The following is a 15865-nucleotide window of genomic DNA, read 5'->3' as shown; positions in this document are numbered from 1 at the left end:
ACAGAAAAATAAAAAGTCTTGCACAAGGTCACAGAGCAGGCAAGTGGGAGAACCGGGATTAGAACCCAAGTACTCTGACTTCCAGGCCGATGCTGTTTTCACTATGCCGTGCTGGTTCTATAATTCTTACTTTGTGTTGTCCACAGTGCCTACTACTACTTCTATTTTGAAATGGTCAAGTTAACAATTTTCCTTATGTCCGTAATTTCATTGTTTGTCATCATTAATAATTTTAGCAATTCTCTCCGTTGAGCTTAAAGTCCGAATCAACACTGTACCTCATTCTTAATAATAATAATAATAATAATAATGATAACAATCATAATGTCTGTTAAGCACTTACTACATGCCAGGCACTGTACTAAGAGATGGGGTGGGTACAAGCAAATCGGGTTGGACATAGTCCTGTTCCACATGGGGCTCATAGGTTCAATCCCCATTTTCCAGATGAGGTAACTGACCTTCTGACTCCCAGCCAGTGCTCTCTCCACTGTGCCATGCTGTTTCCTGCATCAAAGAATCACGTATGATCAGAATGTGGCACAGAGTGAATAAGGACCATGACTAAGATGCAACATTTTGTCTCATGGTTTACTAATCCTCACTATCAAGGTCTCCTCTCAGCAAATGAACAAATTTCATGGATCTTATTTCAGTGTTTCTACCTCGGTTTTCTCTTCAGATCCAAACCCTTTGTCTGATCCTGACTTTTCACATCTGCACTACAGTTGAATACCATTCTCTGCTTCTTTTCTTGCCTCTCTTCTTTTTCCCTTCTTTCCCCTCTGCCTGTCTTTTTCCCTCTCCTCTTCCCTTCTCCTCCCCTTCCTTTTCCTATTTCCCACTACCTGCTCCTTCCTGTTTTCATGCCAAGAGGATTTTCTGCACCACCCTTACGAAATCCTGCCTTATACTGTAAAGTGAGCTGCACTGAGGAGGTTTTGGATCTGTTCTTAAGGAGGGCCCCCCCACCCTATGGAGTTCTGGGTATGCTCCCCCAGAGTCCCCCTGTGGAGTACTGGATGTGTTCTAATGGTGTGAATCTGCAGGTGTCCATCGCAATAGAAGAGGTCTCTCGCTGTCACCTGCGGTTCACGTTCCGTCACCGCTCATCCCAGGAATGTAAGTATGGGGAGTTCTGGGCATTGCCGAGATGCTGCCAAGGCTAAGAACTCCATCTTGGCAAGGCCTTTGGTGACTGTGTTGGGAAGCATAATGCATCCCAAATTCAACTCTTGGCCACTTGGCTTTCTCTCATAGTTTTCTTCAGAACAGAAGATATCCGGCCCTGAAAGGCGTTGGGTTTCCAAATTGGAAGAGCCCATTTAAATAAGCTCTAGACCACCCTGAATCAGGAATTTTCCAGAGTAGACACTGGCCATCTGGAGAAATGGCCTTCTTAACAAAATGTCCCATTTGAATTTATTTTGTTATTTATTTATTGTCGATTAAGTGCTTACTATGTCCCAAGTTCTGTGCCATGTACTAGGGTAAATACAGAAGCAACGTGGCTTAGTGGCAAGAGCCCGGACTTGGGAGTCAGAGGTCATGGGTTTGAATCCCAGCCCTGCCGCCTGTCAGCTGTGTGACTTTGGGCAAGTCACTTTACTTCTCTGGGCCTCAGTTACCCCGTCTGGGAAATGGGGTTGAAGACTGAGCCCTACGTGGGACAACCTGATTACCTTGTATCTACCCCAGCACTTAGAACAGTGCTTTGCACACAGTAAGCACTTAACAAATACCAACATTATTATTATTATTATTATTATTATTAATAAACACAAGACAGGCCAAGTGGATAGAGCCTGGGCCTGGGAGTCTGAAAGCCCTGGTTCTAATCCTGGCTCTGCCACTTCTTTGCTCTGTGACTATGGGCAAGTCACTTCACTTCTCTGTGCCTCAATATCTCATCTATAAAATGGGGAGTAAGATTATGAGCCTCATGAGGGACATGGACTGTGTCCAACCTGATTAAGCTTGTGTCTATCCCAGTGCTTAGTACAGTGTCCAGCACATTGTAAGTGCTTAACAAATACCATAATTAAAACAATAATCAGATTGGGATCAGTCCCTGGCCCACGTGGGTTCACAGTCTACAAAACAGGGAGGGAAGGAGGTATTTTAACCCCATTTTACAGAAGAGGAGACTGGAGCCCACAGAGACTTTGTCTTTCCCAAGATCACCCAGCAGGCCACGAACAGAACTGGGATTAGAACCTAGTCTATGGACTCCCGGCCCCACACTCGTACTTTTAGTCACATGTCCTCCTGGGTTCCTGGCTCCTAGCTCCTATGGTGTTTCCAGTGATAGGTCTCATATGCCTTTCCCTCCCCGGCACTCCAGTCTTGTGCCCTCCCTCCCCAACACCCTCTGAACAGCGGGGGAGCCGAGTGGGACATCAATCAATCCATCGATCAGTAGTGTTTGAGTGCTTACTGTGTGCAGAGCAAAGTACTAAGCACTTGGGAGAATACAGTAATAAAGAGTTGGTAGGCATGTTTCTTGCACACCGGGAACTTGAAGTCTAGAGAGGAAGGTGGACAGTAAAACTAATTTTGGCTATGAACATAGGCTCTGTGGGGCTGAGGGTGAGGTGAATATTAAGTGCTTAAAGGGTACAGATCCAAGTGCATAGATGACACAGATGGGAGAGGGAGTAGGGGAAATGAGGGCTTAGTTGAGGAAGGCCTTTTGGAAGGAGATGTAATTTTTAATAAGACTTTTGAAGATGGTGAGAGTGGTGGTCCAGGCCAGAGGCAGGGTGTGAGCGAGGAATTGGCAGCGAGACAGATGAGGTCGAGGCACAGAGGGTAGGTCGGCGTTGGAGTAGCTAAGTGGGTGGGCTGGGTTATAGCAGGAACTCAGCGAGGTAAGATGGGATGGAGGGGTAGACGGTTTGGATGGGGGCAGAACCTCTTTTTGCAGCAGCCAGAGTCACCTTTCTCCCCCTACAGCCAGAGACAAGTCTGAAAAAGCCTTTGGAATTTCCTTCGTGAAACTGATGAACCCTGATGGGACAACCCTGCAGGATGGAAGGCACAACCTCGTGGTATACAAGGTAACTGGGGAGCAGGCCTCAGCGGCCAATGTCCGCCCGACCAGGGAAAATCCTGGCCGGACAGAGGTTGGACCTTGAGCCCCCGGCCCCCTTCGCCTGTCCCAGGTCAGCCGTGCCCATGGGACAGAGTCTTCTCAGAGTCTCCAATCTGCGCTCTGACCCTGGGCACTTAGGCTGGGGCCACAGCAGCCGGGAGGCTTCCTTGCCGGGGGCCAGACCGTCCGAAGGTTCGGCCCATTATCGTTTAGCCGTCGGCCACACGGATTGCCGCTCGGCTTCTTCCCTGCCGGTTGGAGGTAGTACTCACATATGCCAAAAGAGCTGGAAAGAATGGCGACTCGATACCCAGGACTATCTGAAAGGGAGGGTGAGCGGACCGGCTGGTGAACTGCATCTGCGGGTGTGCTGTTGGTACATGGAGCTACAATAATAATGATAATAATAACTGTGATATTTGTTAAGCGCTTACTCTGTGCCAGGCACTGTACTAAGCACTGGTGTGGATGCAAACAAATAGGTTTGGACACAGTCCCTGTCCTAAACGGGGCTCACAGTCTCACTCCCCATTTTACAGATGAAGTAACTGAGGCCCAGAGAAGTTAAGCAACTTGCCCAAGGTCTCACAGCAGACAAGTGGCAGATCCGGGTTTAGAACCCATGACCATCTGACTCCTAGGCCCATGCTGTAGCCACTACATCGTGCTTGTGGCTGCAGCCCCGTGGAGTCAGTGAGGGAGAGATCCTGAACCAAAGCCATCTGCTTCTCTGCTCTATCTGCAATGAGGGAATCCCAGCATTGTCCCCAGTTTCCCCATCCCAGTCAGTGCTTACTGGAAACCACATGCTGCAGAGCTCCTTACTGGGCACTCGGTGCACACAGGATGCTTAATGGGACACCGGGAGCCCCAATCAGCCGATCATATTTATTGAGTGCTTACTGTGTACAGAGCACTGTACTAAGTGCTTGGGAGAGCATACTATAAGACTATAACAGACACATTCCCTGCCCACAGTGAGCTTACAGTCTAGAGAGGGAGACAAACAGTACTGTAAATAAATAAATTACATATATGTGCATAAGTGCTGTGGGGCTGGGAGGGGGGAATGAATGAAGGGAAGAAGTCAGGGTGACGCAGAAGGGAGTGGAAAAAGAGGAAAGGAAGGACTAGTCAGGGAAAGTCTCTTGGAGGAGATTTGCCCTCAATAAGAGTTTGAAGTGGGCGAGGGTATTGGGTGCATGCAAGTACTGGGAACTTGCTGTGCTGTGCTGGGAACCTGTAGAGTGTATTGCTGGACCCTCAGTGCCCACAGCATGCTTTACTGGGCACCAATAGGGAGTTAGAAGATGTGGGTTCTAATCCTGGCTCTGCCACTTGTCTTCTGTGTGACCTTGGGCAAGTCACTTAATAATTGTTAAGCACTTACTATGTGCCAAGCACTGTTCTAAAAACTTCTCTGTGCCTCAGTTACCTCATCTGTAAAATGGGGTTTAAGACTGTGAACCCCACATGGGACAACCTGATTACCTTGTATCTACCATAGCATGTAGAACAGTGCTTGGCACATAATAAGGGCTTAACAAATACCATCGTTACTATTATTATTATTCAAGTGCTTACTATGTGCCAGCCACTGTACTAAACCCTGGGATCGATACAAGCAAATTGGGTTGGACACAGACCCAGTCCCACATGGGGCTCAAAGTCTTAATCTCCATTTTACAGATGAGATAACTGAGGCACAAAGAAGTGAAGTGATTTGCCCAAGGTTATGCAGCAAAGTGTCAGAGCAGGGATTAGAACCCATGACCTTATGATTCCCAGACCTGTGCTCTCTCTATTAGGCTACAGTGCTTCTCTGCTGTGCTCTTATGGCATGTGAAGCACCATACTGGGTCTTGGGTGCCTACCGAGTACTGTACTGGCCATTGTGTGCTTGCGGAGCACTGTACTATGCACAGAGTGCCTGCATTGCGCTTTTCCTTGGCCCTGGGGGCCTGCGGAGCACTCTGCTGGATGTCGATGCCCTTGGAGTGCTGTAGTGGGTGACATTTTCTTGGAGGGTACTTACTGGGCACTGAACGTCCACAGAATGCTTTGCTGGCCCCCGGGAGTCAGGTGCTTGCGGAGCGCTCTAATCAATCAATCATTATTCATTCATTCAATAGTATTTATTGAGTGCTTACTATGTGCAGAGCACCGTACTAAGCACTTGGAATGTACAGTTCGGCAACAGATAAAGACAATCCCTGCCCAATGACGGTGTTACGCTAATTCTCTTGTAGTGTACTCTCCCTAGTGCTTAGTACAGTGATCTGCACACAATAAATATGATTGATTGACATGATCCCTGCCCCCAGGGAGCTTACAGTCTGTAAGGGGACAGACATTAAGATCAATTACAGATAGGGGAAATGGAAGAGCACTTTGGAGCACAGTCTCCCCCCTTCTAGACTGTGAGCTGTTGTGGGCAGGGAGTCTCTATTTGTTGCTGAATTGTACTTTCCAAGCACTTAGTACAGTGTTCTGCACAGTCAGTGCTCAATAAATATGAATGAATGAATGAAAATGAATGAATGAATATGGACATAAGTGCTATGAGGCTGGGGTAAGGATCAAAGTGCCTAAGGGAGGTACACAGCCAAGTGGATAGGCAACACAGAGGGAATGGCTGGAATGGGAAATGAAGGTTTAGTGTGGGAAGACCTCTTGGAAGAGATGTGATTTTAGGAGGGTTTTGAAGGAGGGAGGGCAGTGATCTGTCAGATAAGAAGGGGAAGATAGTTCCAGGCCAGAGGGAGGATTTGGTCAAGGGGTCAGCAGTGGGATAGGCAACACTGAGGAACTGAGAGTAGGTTGGTGTTCGAGGACCAGAGAGTTTGGGTTGTGTTGTAGTAGGAGATCAGAAAGGTAAGGTAGAAGAGGGAGAGCTGATTGAAATCATATAGTAAGGAGTTTCTTTTTGATTTGGAGGTTCATGAAGAGATGGGAGATATGGACTGGATGCTTTTTCAGAAAAATGCTCTGAGCAGCAGAGTAAAGTATGGACAGGAGAAGGGAGAGACAGATGGCAGGGAGGTCAGTGAAGAAAGCTGATGCAGTAGTCTTGGTGGGAGAGGATAAGTGCTTGGATCAGCAGATTGGTAATTTGGATGGAGAAGATAAGGCAGATTCCAGAGGTGAGCTGGAATCTGTACTTGACACAGGGTGCCCGCAGAGAACTATACCGGATGCCAGGTGCCTATGGAGTGCTGAACTGTGTATCAGGTGTCTACAGGATGCTCTGTTAGCTGCCAGGTGCCTGTGGAATCTGGTGAAGGTATCATGCGTCTGCCAAGCATTGTACTGGATGACGAGGGCATGAAAAGTGCCACATTGGGTACTGGGGACTTACATAGTGCTGTACTGGGCACCTGGTCCCCTCAGGGCTCGTTACTGGCAGTCTGGGAACATACACTGAAAGTCAGAGAGTTGATGCCTGCTCTCAAGGAGCGTAGAGTCAGTGACCAGGATGCAGGAGGTTCCCGGCCTTCACTGCCCACCACCCCATGGTGTCTGGGCTATTGGGAGAAGGAGGATGGTCAAATTATGCCCAACTGGTTCCATATGGATAATTCCACACCACTCGGCGACTAAAACAGGTTGATGTGCTTCGCCCTCAGGGTGAGAATAAGAAAATGGAAGATGCCAGGTTCTACCTGACTCTGCCCGACACGAAAGTGGAGATGGAAGACAAGGACGCACACCCAGCTAAAACCTTGGCCAACTTCACCCCATCGAAGGATAGCACCAAGGACAGCTTCCAGATCGCCACGCTCATCTGTTCCACCAAGTTGACCCAGAATGGTAAGGATGGCAGCCAGGAGAAAGTGGAACTGCATACCGTAGGGAGGCCCGGGGAGGGGGCTGGGAGACCTGTTGGCGGTGGCCAGTGCCAGGTGCACAGTGTGGCACTGGCTGGCAGATGCCTGTGAGCAATCGAGCAGAATGGGCTGGTAGCCGGAGCACTGAGCTGGTAGGGTGGAGTGAGCCCGCACTCCTCCGTCCGGATGACACCACTGACCAGATCACTTGACTTACCTGTGTTGCCCGTGTTCTTCCTCCCTCCTCTGGCCACCGCCCCCTCTGTACAATGAGAATAGGAGTTGCAATCCACTATCTTTTGGCTTCAAACTTTAAAAAGTGGTTTGGGACCCTTGGCGGAACAGCTGTCGGCTTTTGCTTCTTGCTGCAAAAGGAAGAGGCGTTTTAGTAGTGCCGTAGTCTCTTCTGGGCCTGAGGTCCTGTTGGCTTTCAGCAGCTGTTTGGCAATAAAAAGACTGGAAGATGGGATCTGGACCCAGGGACCGGGGAGGGACAAGAGCTGGGACAGGACTGGGAAAGAACAGGGATCTTTTCAGTACTATCCTGCCTCTGCCCTGGCAGGTCTCATTTTTCTCATTTTTTCAAAATGGTTCAGGCTTCTTGACCTGTGAGGCTAGTAATCTGTTTGGCTCATCTAACCGCATCCCCCTGTGCAGTCGTGCTGTGTTTGTAGATCAATTGACATTTACAGCTTCACCTGAAGATTCCGTACGTGTGTACAATTAGACAGATATCTGAGCCTTAGCTGGCTTATATTCTAAATTCACTATGTCTGGGGCTGGAACACTCTATTCCCTTGGAAAGATCTGAAGTCCAGTTTGGACATCTGTCATTTGCTCCCCACAGGACCATTGTTGGTTTTCTTTTTATGCATTAAATTTTCCCAGTGACTTTAGAAATGGGAACAGATATTAAAATAAATACAGTATTAAAATAAGTGATTTTCTAATAGCTTTTAAGTAATGATTTTCTGAAATGAACTTTATTATTGATCTTACTCTAATGATCTTACTGTATGTGTTGTCCTTTCCAGTTGACCTCTTGGGTTTGTTAAATTGGCGTTCCAATTCCCAGAATATCGAGCACAATTTAAAGAAGTTAATGGAGGTGGATGGTGGAGAAATTGTGAAGGTATTCGTATGTGTCTGTCTGTGTGTGTTAAAATGTAAGAAATGCACATTCTATATAATCTGTGGCCCATTTATTAAATGAATGCAGAAGTTCCTAGATTGTTAGATGTGTTTATTAAAATCAGCAGGTAAATACATTTCTAAAATATTGAATGATAAAAATGGAATTATTGAAATATGGATCTATTGGACCCGCAGCATGGCTTAGTTAACAGAATGGGCCTGGGAGTCAGAAGGACCTGGATTCTAATCCTGGCTCTGCCTCATTTGTGCTGTGTGACTTTGGACAAGTCACTTAACTTCTCCGTGCTTCAGTTACCTCATCTGTGAAATGGGGTTTAAGAATGTGAGCCCCATGTGGGACAAGGCACTCTGTCCAACCTGATTAACTTGTATCTACCCCAGTGCTTAGAACCTTGCTTGGCTCATAGTAAGCCCTTAATAAGTACCATAATCATTATTATTATTGGGGCCTTTTGAGTACACAGTAACAGAATCACTGGTTCCAAAATAACTTCTCTGTGCTCTTTTTTTCCTCTTTAGTTTCTCCAAGATACACTTGATGCACTTTTTAACATAATGATGGAAATGTCAGATAATGAAACATATGACTTCCTTGTGTTTGATGCACTGGTAAGTTGGGAGATAGTAGCCCATGTTGTTTCACATAAATGCAGAGATTTCAGAAGTGTCTTCAGATTCAAACCCTTTATCCCTTCAACTTTGATTAGATTTCACTTTTAAATGTGTTTCCTCCCCCTCGTTTTTGTTGGATGGAACCTGATCAATGCATTTTGTTAAGATTGTGGAACTTCTCTTAATCATTCTTTGAAGTGGATAGCCTTGTAAATTGGTAATTATGGCACAAGTTTGATAAGCTCTTGCTTGATTCAAGTAGTCCATGGCGTTGCCATTTATGATCATTGAAGGCTTCCCCCACCCCAACACTTCACATCCAAAATGCAGCCACCACTAGAGTGATGGACAGGACAGTACAGGATGGATGGAAGGGAGAGAGGGAGGGAAGTGAGGGAAGGGAATGGAAGGAAAGGAAGGGAAGGGAGGAACAAAGGGAAAAAGAGTACAAGAAAGAAAGAAACTCCTTGGCTGGATTGGGAGAATTATTCAACTGGAGCTAACAGGGCAAGCTCACTATTGTCCTAGAAAATTGCATGGGATGATTAAAGGCCCAGAACCGGTTTAACATTCAGTTGTTCAGGAGCTCTCAGGGAGCTCAGTCAGTCATATGTATTGAACCCGTACTGTGTGCAGAGCACTGTACTAAGGGAGTGAGAGAAGAGGCAATGAGGGCATAGTTGGGGAAGGCCTCTTGGAGGAGATGTGCTTTTAATAAGGCAATGAAGGTGGGGAGAGTGATAGTTTCTCAAATATGAGGAGGGAGGGAGTACCTGGCCATAGGGAGAATGTGAGCGAGAGGTACAGTGAGTAGGTTGGCCTTAGAGGAGCAAATTATGTGGGCTGGGTTGTAGTAAGAAATCAGAGAGGTAATGTAGCAGAGGGCAAGGAGATTGAGTGCTTAATAATAATAATTTTGGTATTTGTTAAGCGCTTACAATGTGCCAGGCACTGTACAAAGTGCTGGGATGGATACTAGCGAATTGGGTTGGACACGGGTCCTGTATCTCGCAGGGCTCGCAGTTTCAATCCCCATTGTACAGATGAGGTAACTGAGGCCCAGAGAAGTGAAGTGGTAAGGAGTTGCCCAATTTGGGCAAGCATATGAAGGAGCCAAGTGAGCGGGTCCTGTTGGCCGCCTGAGTTGCAGTAAAACCAATGGGGTGAATCGACCAATCAATCATATTTATTGAGCTGTGTGCAGGGCAACGTACTAAACGCTTGGGAGAGTACAACACAACAATATAACAGATTCCCTGCCCACAACAAGCTCCCAAAATGCTTCAAGTTTTTCAAGGTCTTGACTTCTCTTTGGGCTTCTTGACAGGTATTTATTATTTCGCTGATCGGAGACATCAAGTTCCAGCATTTCAATACCGTACTTGAAACCTACATCTACAAGCACTTCAGCGCAACCTTGGCTTTTAAGTAAGCATCCGTGAAGGCAACTCCAATCTGGCACGTGACCACTGGGGGGGCCTTATTGGTCATGGTCTCGCTAGAATGTGCAGACAGAGGGGAGGGCCTGATGTCGGCAAGTCCGTGTGGGCATCTGGGTGAGCATGTGTAGTTATGGACTTTTACCCAACCTTGCCTTTTGTCAACATAGAAGTCATTCAATCGGTGGTATTTACAATGCCCTCCTGTGGGCAGGATGCTTTGCTCAGAATGTGGGAGAATAAGGTGTCAGTGTACCAAAGGTGCTTATTGAGTGCTTACTGGGTGTAGAGCACTGTGCTAAGTGTTTGGGAGAGTACAGATATAACAGAGTTGGTAGACACATTGTTATAGGTAGTGCTAAGGATAAAGCACTGTACAAAGCTCGTAAATAGACACGGTTCCTGCCCTCTGAATGCTTACAGTTTATTGTGGGACGGACTGATGAGGGTATATGTGTGTGTGTGTGTGCATATGTGTGTGTGCATGTTTGCTTGTATATTTACAGAGTTTTTCCCAACTGTGTTTCATCTACTATATCAATCACTCAGTTGAAGGGGTGTAGTGTCATATGTAGTGCTGAAGACAAAGTATGGATCAGAGCTCATAAGGAGCTTAGAGGCTTCATAAATTTTGTTGCACGAAAAGCCAACCTAACTTCCCGCCGTATCTCGGAGAGCTTGGAAAATTATTCTATGCTTAATGCACTTTTCTCCAGTGTGGGCTTGGAGATTAGAGCCTGTAAATCCATGGGATTTCAGGTTCTGGGTGTAGGCAGGATGTTTTCCCTCATCTGATATTCCCTTTGGCCCAGCCACATGGTGCTGGCTGAGCCATGACTTCAGGCGTGACCCCTCCACGCCCCGCAGGCCATCTGTTGTTGCCGGCAGCAAGTAAACTGAGGAGTGGCGGGTCTGCAGCTGGGTTTCATGATGAGGCCCAGTTGTCAGTGGTCTAAACACAGTGTTTGGCTGATCCTGGCCTGAATGGATGGAGCCCAGGCCCTGATCTTAGAGGTGGGCTGAAATTCCCTATTTTCATTTGAAGATTTAGGCAGAAACTGACCGAGCACAATAGCTACAATATTCATACCACAAGGATGTTGATGGACTGTCAGAGAAATTCCTGAGTCAGGAGTTTTTGAGCATAGATCATCTAACCCAAGGCGGCCCCCAGTTCTCTGCTATCATACCTTCCTGACGGGACTCTCCAGACTCCCCAGGAGAGGCCGGGGGAGGCCAGGAAAGCCTGTTTACATTCAGGCAGGTTGTCACCAAACATCCTTCCTCTACCCCTGGGACCTCCCCGCCATCCTGGCCTAACTCTCCAGCCTCTCTGCCCTGCTGGGTCTCCCCCGGCCACCCCTCCACCCACTTCCCGGAACACCCATCTCTGGACAGGCACCAAACACTGGTACATCAATCAATAGTATTCATCGAATGCTTACAGTGTGCACAGGACTATACCAGTTGCTTGTACCATGCAATATTATTGACAGACACGATCTCTGCCCTTAAGGAATTTGAAATCTAGTGGGGTGGGGGAGGGTGGGCAGAGATTAGAGTAAATTACAGATAGGGGAAACAGTAGAGTATAAGAGTCTGTACTTAAGTACTGTGGGGCTGCGGGTGAAGTGAGGCAAAGCAGCATGGCATAGTGGATAGAGTACGGGCCTGGGAGTCAGAGGGCCATGGGTTCTAATCTTGGCTCTGCCACTTGTCTACTGTGTGACCTTGGGCAAAGTAAGTCACTTCATTTCTCTGGGCCTCAGTTACCTCATCTGTAAAATGAGGATTGAGACTGTGAGCCCCATGTGGGACGGGGTCTGTGTCCAACCTGATTACCTTGGATCTACCCCAGCACTTAGAACAGTGCCTGTCACATAATAAGTGCTTAACAAGTACCATAATTATTAGTATTATTTTTATTATTGTCAAGTGAGTTTCAAGGGGCTTGAGGACTGCAGACCCAAGTGCATAGATAGGGAGAATAGGGTAGGGAGGTGGGTGGTTAGTCTGGGAAGGCTTCCTGGTGCATCCTAAGTGATCATGGTTTAACTCAATGGACTGGGGTTTTTTGCTGCTGTTGTTTTTTATGGTACCTGTTAAGTGCTTACCTTATGCCAGGCACTGTACTAAGCCCTGGGGTAGATATAAACTAATCAGTTTGGACACAGTACGTGTCCCACGTGGGGTTCACAGTCTTAAGCCCCATTTTACAGATGAGGTAACAGACATAGAGAAGTGAAGTGACTTGCCCAAAGTCACACTGCAGAGAAGTGGCAGAACCGGGTTTAGAACCCATGTCCTTCCAGTAGGCCGCGCTGCTGGGGGTTAGACATATGGTAGTGGTCACTAGATACATGCATAACCAGGGCTAAGCACTTGGGAGTTTCTAGGGACTTACACCTTTGGATCTGGCTCTGCTTGGGCAGTCTTGAAGGTAAAAATATCTAGACTGTAAGCCCATTGTGGGCAGGGAACGTCTCTGTTTATTCTCAGCGCTTGAACAGAGCTCGGCACATAGTAAGTGCTTAACAAATACTATCATTATTATTATTGTTGTACCCTCCCTAGTGTGCTCTGCACCCAGTAAGCACTCAAAAAATACAATTGAGTAATTGACTGACCCCTCTGACCCCGCTCTGAGCCTTGGGGCCCTGCCACTTTCCAGCAGCACAAGCTCCCCAAGGGAAGAGGCCGTTTGTCCTCCAGTGATGTGGCCTGCCCCTCTGCCCACACGCCTGCCCCCCCCCCCCATGACCACCTGCCCACCTTCCTGCCTGACTGCCAGGAGGCAGTTACTGGTAAACCACAGAAAGAACTCAAGAGGTTTCAGTAACCTTTTCCCACTTATTTGGCTCTCTTTCCAGCAGAACATAATTCAGAGTAGCATTCCCATCATTTACATATGTTTTTCTCTCTTCTCAATCCTACAAGGAAACTCACCAAAGTATTAAACTATTATGTGGGCAATGCCGAAGACTCCACCAGGACGGAGTTGCTCTTTGCGGCTCTGAAAGCCCTGAAGTACCTCTTCAGATTTGTCGTTCAATCCCGAGTTCTCTACCTGAGGTAAGAGGAGGTGCGGCGAGAAACGACGGTCCCCCTCCCCAAACCCTACCTTCCGCCCTCTTGTCTCTGTGCCCCTTGTTGGTGGTCCTGCAGATAAGACCCTGAGGGATCACTGGTGGCTTATGCTTCCTTGTACAGTACAAATGAGGCAGAAGTCCAGTGTGGACTGCACCTCGGAGAGAGAGGACTCCGACCTAGGGGACAGAAATGGGGAATCAGAAGATCCAGGATCCACTCCTCATTCTGCTGCTGACTTGTTGTGTGACCGTGGGCAAATCATTAAACCTCTTTGAGTTTCAGTTTCCTCACCTGAAAAGTGGGAATAATAATGCCTGCCTCTCCCTGTCCCACAGGGATGTTTTTGAGGATAAAACCAGTATCTGAGATGAAAGTGCTTTGGAAAATGAAAGCACTAGACCATTGAAAAATTCACTTTAGCAATGCTCCCAGCAGTATTAAATGTAACCTGAATAGTAGTAACCCTTAATAGTTTTAAGGTCCCATTGAATAGGGGGAAAAATCAGGTAAAATGGCTTTCATGTCCAAGAAGCTTCTTTGCTTTAAGCCACTTTCTCAGGCTGTCATCTGCCAGCCTGTCAAAACTTCCGGTTACCTGCCTGCCCGGTTCTAAGGACAGGATGACCAACACAAATCTGGTTGCCCAGTCCAGTGTGTTACTACTTACTGAGCTCCTCCAAGGCGCCTCTCTGTGCTCATGTTTGGTCTTTAGAGGCTCAGGAGAAGTCGTATAAAGGTTGGCAGTGGTTTTGGGTGCTATTGGTGTATTCATTCTTTTTCTTTTTTTTACATGGTATCTGTTAGACACATACTATGTGCCAGACACTTTACTAAGTGCTGGGCTGGATCCAAGCTAATCAGGTTGGGCACAGTCCTTGTCCCACATGGGGCTCACAAGTCTTATCCCCATTTTGCACATCAGATAACTAAGATACAGAGAAGTTCAGTGACTTCTCCAAAGGCACACATCAGACGAGTGGCAGAGACAGGGTTAGAACCCAGGTCCTTCTGACGCCCAGGCCCGTGCTCTATCCAGTAGGCAACCCTCCTTCTCAAGCAGCATGGCTCAGTGGAAAGAGCACGGGCTTGGGAGTCAGAGGTCATGAGTTCGAATCCCAGCTCTGCCACTTGTCAGCTCTGTGACTATGGGCAAGTCACTTATCTGTGCCTCAGTTACTTCATCTGTAAAATGGGGATTAACTGTGAGCCTCTTGTGGGACAACCTGATTACCCTGTATCTACCCCAGCGCTTAGAACAGTGCTCTGCACATAGTAAGCGCTTCACAAATCCCAAGATGATTATTATTTTTATAGGGGCTTCATGCCAGTCTTTGTGTCCTTGTGGCTGGCAGCCACTCAAAGGCGCCATCTTGTGGGGAGCGAGGAAGCTGAGGATTTTCAGTTTGGGTGACCGATTTGGGTTTTCTGGTTATGAGAGAATTTGCCCACAGTCTCTTGTGCCCACTGGGAGGCTACCACCCAAGCCCTGCGAAAACAAGCAGGTGTTCTCTTACCCCACCTTGGCTCCAAGACCTGCCAGGCTATTTGTTGGAGGGCGTTGAGCTTTCCCAAACCGAACACCAGATCACCTCCAGCCTGATGCCTGGGAACCGATCCTGCCTGAGACCTTAGGGAAACCACAGACACTGCCTTGGGACCTCAACAGCAAGGAAGATCCGATTCTCTCTGGCTGCCCGGGCAGGTCCTGGGTTCTACGGAGCTGTAGTTCACAAAGTCCCGTGGCCTCCATTTCGGGGGTTGGTAATGAGGGTCTCGGGATCTTCAGACATAATTCCGGCCTTGTCCAACGAGACGGAGCTGCTTTTGGATATCCATGCAAGGAGTGGACCCACCCGGTTATTCTTTCTCTTCCATTTTCCCGTAAGGTTTTATGGACAAAGTGAGGATGGGGACGAATTTAACAATGCAATCCGCCAGCTGTTTCTCTCCTTTAATGTCCTGATGGATAGGCCCCTGGAGGAGGCTGTGAAGATCAAGGTCAGTAGGTCATGAGTATGGATTTTAAATGGTCTCTTTGACACTCGGGAACTCAACAAATTGTTCCTGGTTCTTGGGCCAGAAGAAGCACAATAATAGGAGTGTAATAATCCTTTTTGCCTGATGATTTTTGTCTTGAACTTTAAGCACTTTGCCATCAGCAGCAGCTTATAAACATCCTGATTGCACAGTTGCTGACCAAACACTGGGACCTATGGGAGTTGTGACCCTGGGAAGTTACATTTGAACTTCACCCGTGCAGACAGTGGCATATCTGCAAGGTGGTAATATTGTCTTTGGATAAAGCGGAGACAGAAACTAGAAAGAGAAAAAGAGTTGAAAAGGGAACCCGAGTCTTCTCCCTTTCAGAGGAAAGGTGACTGGGAGCCCATGTCTGGGACCCTTGACCTCTGTCTGCATTCCCCAGGTCCTTTCTTTTGTGAAGCCGATCCCATCCCTAGAATCAAGTGACTCAGTGTTCCTGCTGTGTCAAGCTGCTCGTTCTCCAATTTGTTCTGCTTGCAAACTGATACGCTCACTCGCTTCCTCCTCGTAGGGGGCAGCTTTGAAGTACCTGCCGGGCATCATCAATGACGTCAAAATGGTATTCGACCCTGTTGAGCTCAGGTAATCTCCAAGAGGGCTGAATG

General features: G+C 47.5%; 1 protein-coding gene across 2 annotated transcripts in view; it reads left to right on the top strand.

Annotated features, from left to right (window-relative positions):
* The window catches only part of DOCK5 (dedicator of cytokinesis 5), a 216750-nt gene that overhangs the window by 142896 nt on the left and 57989 nt on the right, over positions 1-15865 (top strand). For both annotated transcript variants that reach the window (XM_029065133.2, XM_029065132.2), the window contains exons 16-24: positions 1050-1122; positions 2956-3059; positions 6721-6904; positions 7956-8053; positions 8596-8685; positions 10016-10116; positions 13065-13199; positions 15104-15215; positions 15772-15842. In XM_029065133.2, coding sequence (XP_028920966.1) covers positions 1050-1122; positions 2956-3059; positions 6721-6904; positions 7956-8053; positions 8596-8685; positions 10016-10116; positions 13065-13199; positions 15104-15215; positions 15772-15842 — 968 coding nt within the window. The remainder of the gene's footprint in view (positions 1-1049; positions 1123-2955; positions 3060-6720; positions 6905-7955; positions 8054-8595; positions 8686-10015; positions 10117-13064; positions 13200-15103; positions 15216-15771; positions 15843-15865) is intronic.

Source organism: Ornithorhynchus anatinus, chromosome 5 (assembly GCF_004115215.2).
Source record: "Ornithorhynchus anatinus isolate Pmale09 chromosome 5, mOrnAna1.pri.v4, whole genome shotgun sequence".
In the NCBI taxonomy this organism is placed as follows: Eukaryota; Metazoa; Chordata; class Mammalia; order Monotremata; family Ornithorhynchidae; genus Ornithorhynchus; species Ornithorhynchus anatinus.
This window is presented reverse-complemented; position numbering and strand designations above follow the sequence as displayed.